The 1,973-nt window shown below is 35.9% G+C and overlaps 1 protein-coding gene across 1 annotated transcript in view; it reads right to left on the reverse strand.

Moving 5' to 3' along the window:
• LOC104778888 (protein indeterminate-domain 16-like) overlaps positions 1-1,474 on the reverse strand; it is a gene marked incomplete at its 5' end in the record, with an annotated part of 2,738 nt that extends 1,264 nt beyond the window's left edge. Inside the window, 2 exons of the mRNA XM_010503301.1 lie at positions 5-550; positions 1,294-1,474. Coding sequence (XP_010501603.1) covers positions 5-550; positions 1,294-1,474 — 727 coding nt within the window. The remainder of the gene's footprint in view (positions 1-4; positions 551-1,293) is intronic.

Here is a 1,973-nt window from a genome sequence, read left to right on the forward strand (position 1 = left end):
AGGCAGCTGAAACAGATGCTTGCAAGAGTGGCAAGTTATCTCCATCATTGTTGCATTAATCCTCTTGATTGCTTCTTCTCTAACAATTTGAGCCTTCTCAAGCTCGGCCTTTGCTTCTTTCCTTATTCTCTTAGCCTTCTCAAAATCCGTTTCGGCAATTTCTATCTGCCTCTTCGCTTCTTGTCTCATTTTATCCGCCATTCTTGCCTCCTCGTTCGGTCTCTCCTTTGTTAAACTCGTCTCTCCCTTTTCGGTGCTCTTCGCTTGTGCTGATGTTCTTGCCATTCCTATTGATAGTTGAAGTTCGAGGCTTTCAAAAGGAGCTGCTGATAAAGCATTGAAAGGGTATGCCAAAGCTTGTGAATGTTGATAGGACGGTGGTGGTGGCCTTAATAGAGGAAGACCATGCAATAATGGGCCAAAGCTTGTGGTCGAAGTGGTTCTTGATGGTGCCACAGTGCCGTCCGTGTGCTGCTGTAGAGGACGGTGGTTAGTGGGTGGAGAATGCCGAATGGTGCAAGTATCTTGGTGCTCTATGAAACTCTCAACCCTGAGAAAAAGAAAAAAAAACCAAGAGAAGTTACTTATTAGTGTATGTTTAGATGACCTAAATATATACTTGAAAATTAGTGCGTTAATATGGTCTAAAATAAATTAGAGTTTAAAACAGGAGGAACGAATATGTTGGATGGAGTACGTACGTAATCAAAAGAAGATGACAATAATATAAAACTGAGGTATGGATTTAGGTATCTTTGGAAAGGGATTATGTGATTATAAGACTTTTTAGCTTGTGTATTAATAAATACAACAAAGTGTTGGGTAATGAAAATCCATAATGGGTCAATGTGAGTTCACATATGAAAACTAAATGAATTATATAAAATAAACTTATCTGGCTACAGTCAGCACTGAACTTCTATTGGTAGGCTCTGTCAAGATCTATATGCTCATTAAAGAAAATATAATTCATTATATATAAGCACACCTGTAATGTGACAACATTATTCGCCATCGGAGAAAGCATTCTTTGGTTTAGTTTAAGGATTCCAAATTCCCAATTATAATTGTTCCTAAAGTACACTAGTTAAATTGTATGAATAAAATTTCAAGAAAATGAGATCAAACTATGTGAAAGCTAAGAAATTAAATCATCGGCATAGAGACAATATTTAGGGCTTTTCCACAAAACATTAAAAAGCTAACCACACTTTTTCTATATAGATATATATAAGAAAACCATATTATAAAGGAATAATAAAACAACAGGGAGATGTGATAAGGAAGAAGAACCTGGAGAAAACTCGGCCGCAGTCGCAAGAGTGACCGCGTGAGCCGCAAGTCTTGAGATGGGCTTTGTAGTCGGATTGAACAGCATAGCCTTTGGAGCATCTCTCGCAAACCCATTGCTTGTGGACACTATGTTTCCGGCGGAAGTGCTTTTTGATTCCGACCAGATCTCCAAGTGCGTGAANAAGGAGAATTTTTTTTTAAAAAAAGTATCAAGTTTCATATATTAAGAATGCTAAATTTTTTTCTTTATCACATGGGTCAACTGACCTATCACCTAATGTGTTATCTAAAACTATCTAACTATAGCGGGAAACCAAATATCTTGTGTCAATAAAGAAACTATGCAAAGATTCATCTCTTTTACGTAGTTTTATCACAATATGTTATGTATATATAGCTTTTCTATATCCTATTTGTACATAACATCAAACTATTGCATGTATCAAACTCCACATAGAAATTAAAATCTCTTTTCTTCCACATCTATTCTATGATTTATTCATCTTGATGAACATGCTTGCCGAGCTTCACGTTAATTCTTTGTACATATTTAAGCTAAGAGCCCCTTTTTTTATTACTAGGTGACTTTTTTTTTTCTTCTAGATCTGGCTTTTCTAATTCATCTGCCTCTTCAACTGTAAAGGCAACTTTTCTGTTGATATAAAAATTCATTTTTTTTT

Source organism: Camelina sativa, chromosome 3, assembly GCF_000633955.1.
Source record: "Camelina sativa cultivar DH55 chromosome 3, Cs, whole genome shotgun sequence".
Taxonomy (NCBI): Eukaryota; Viridiplantae; Streptophyta; class Magnoliopsida; order Brassicales; family Brassicaceae; genus Camelina; species Camelina sativa.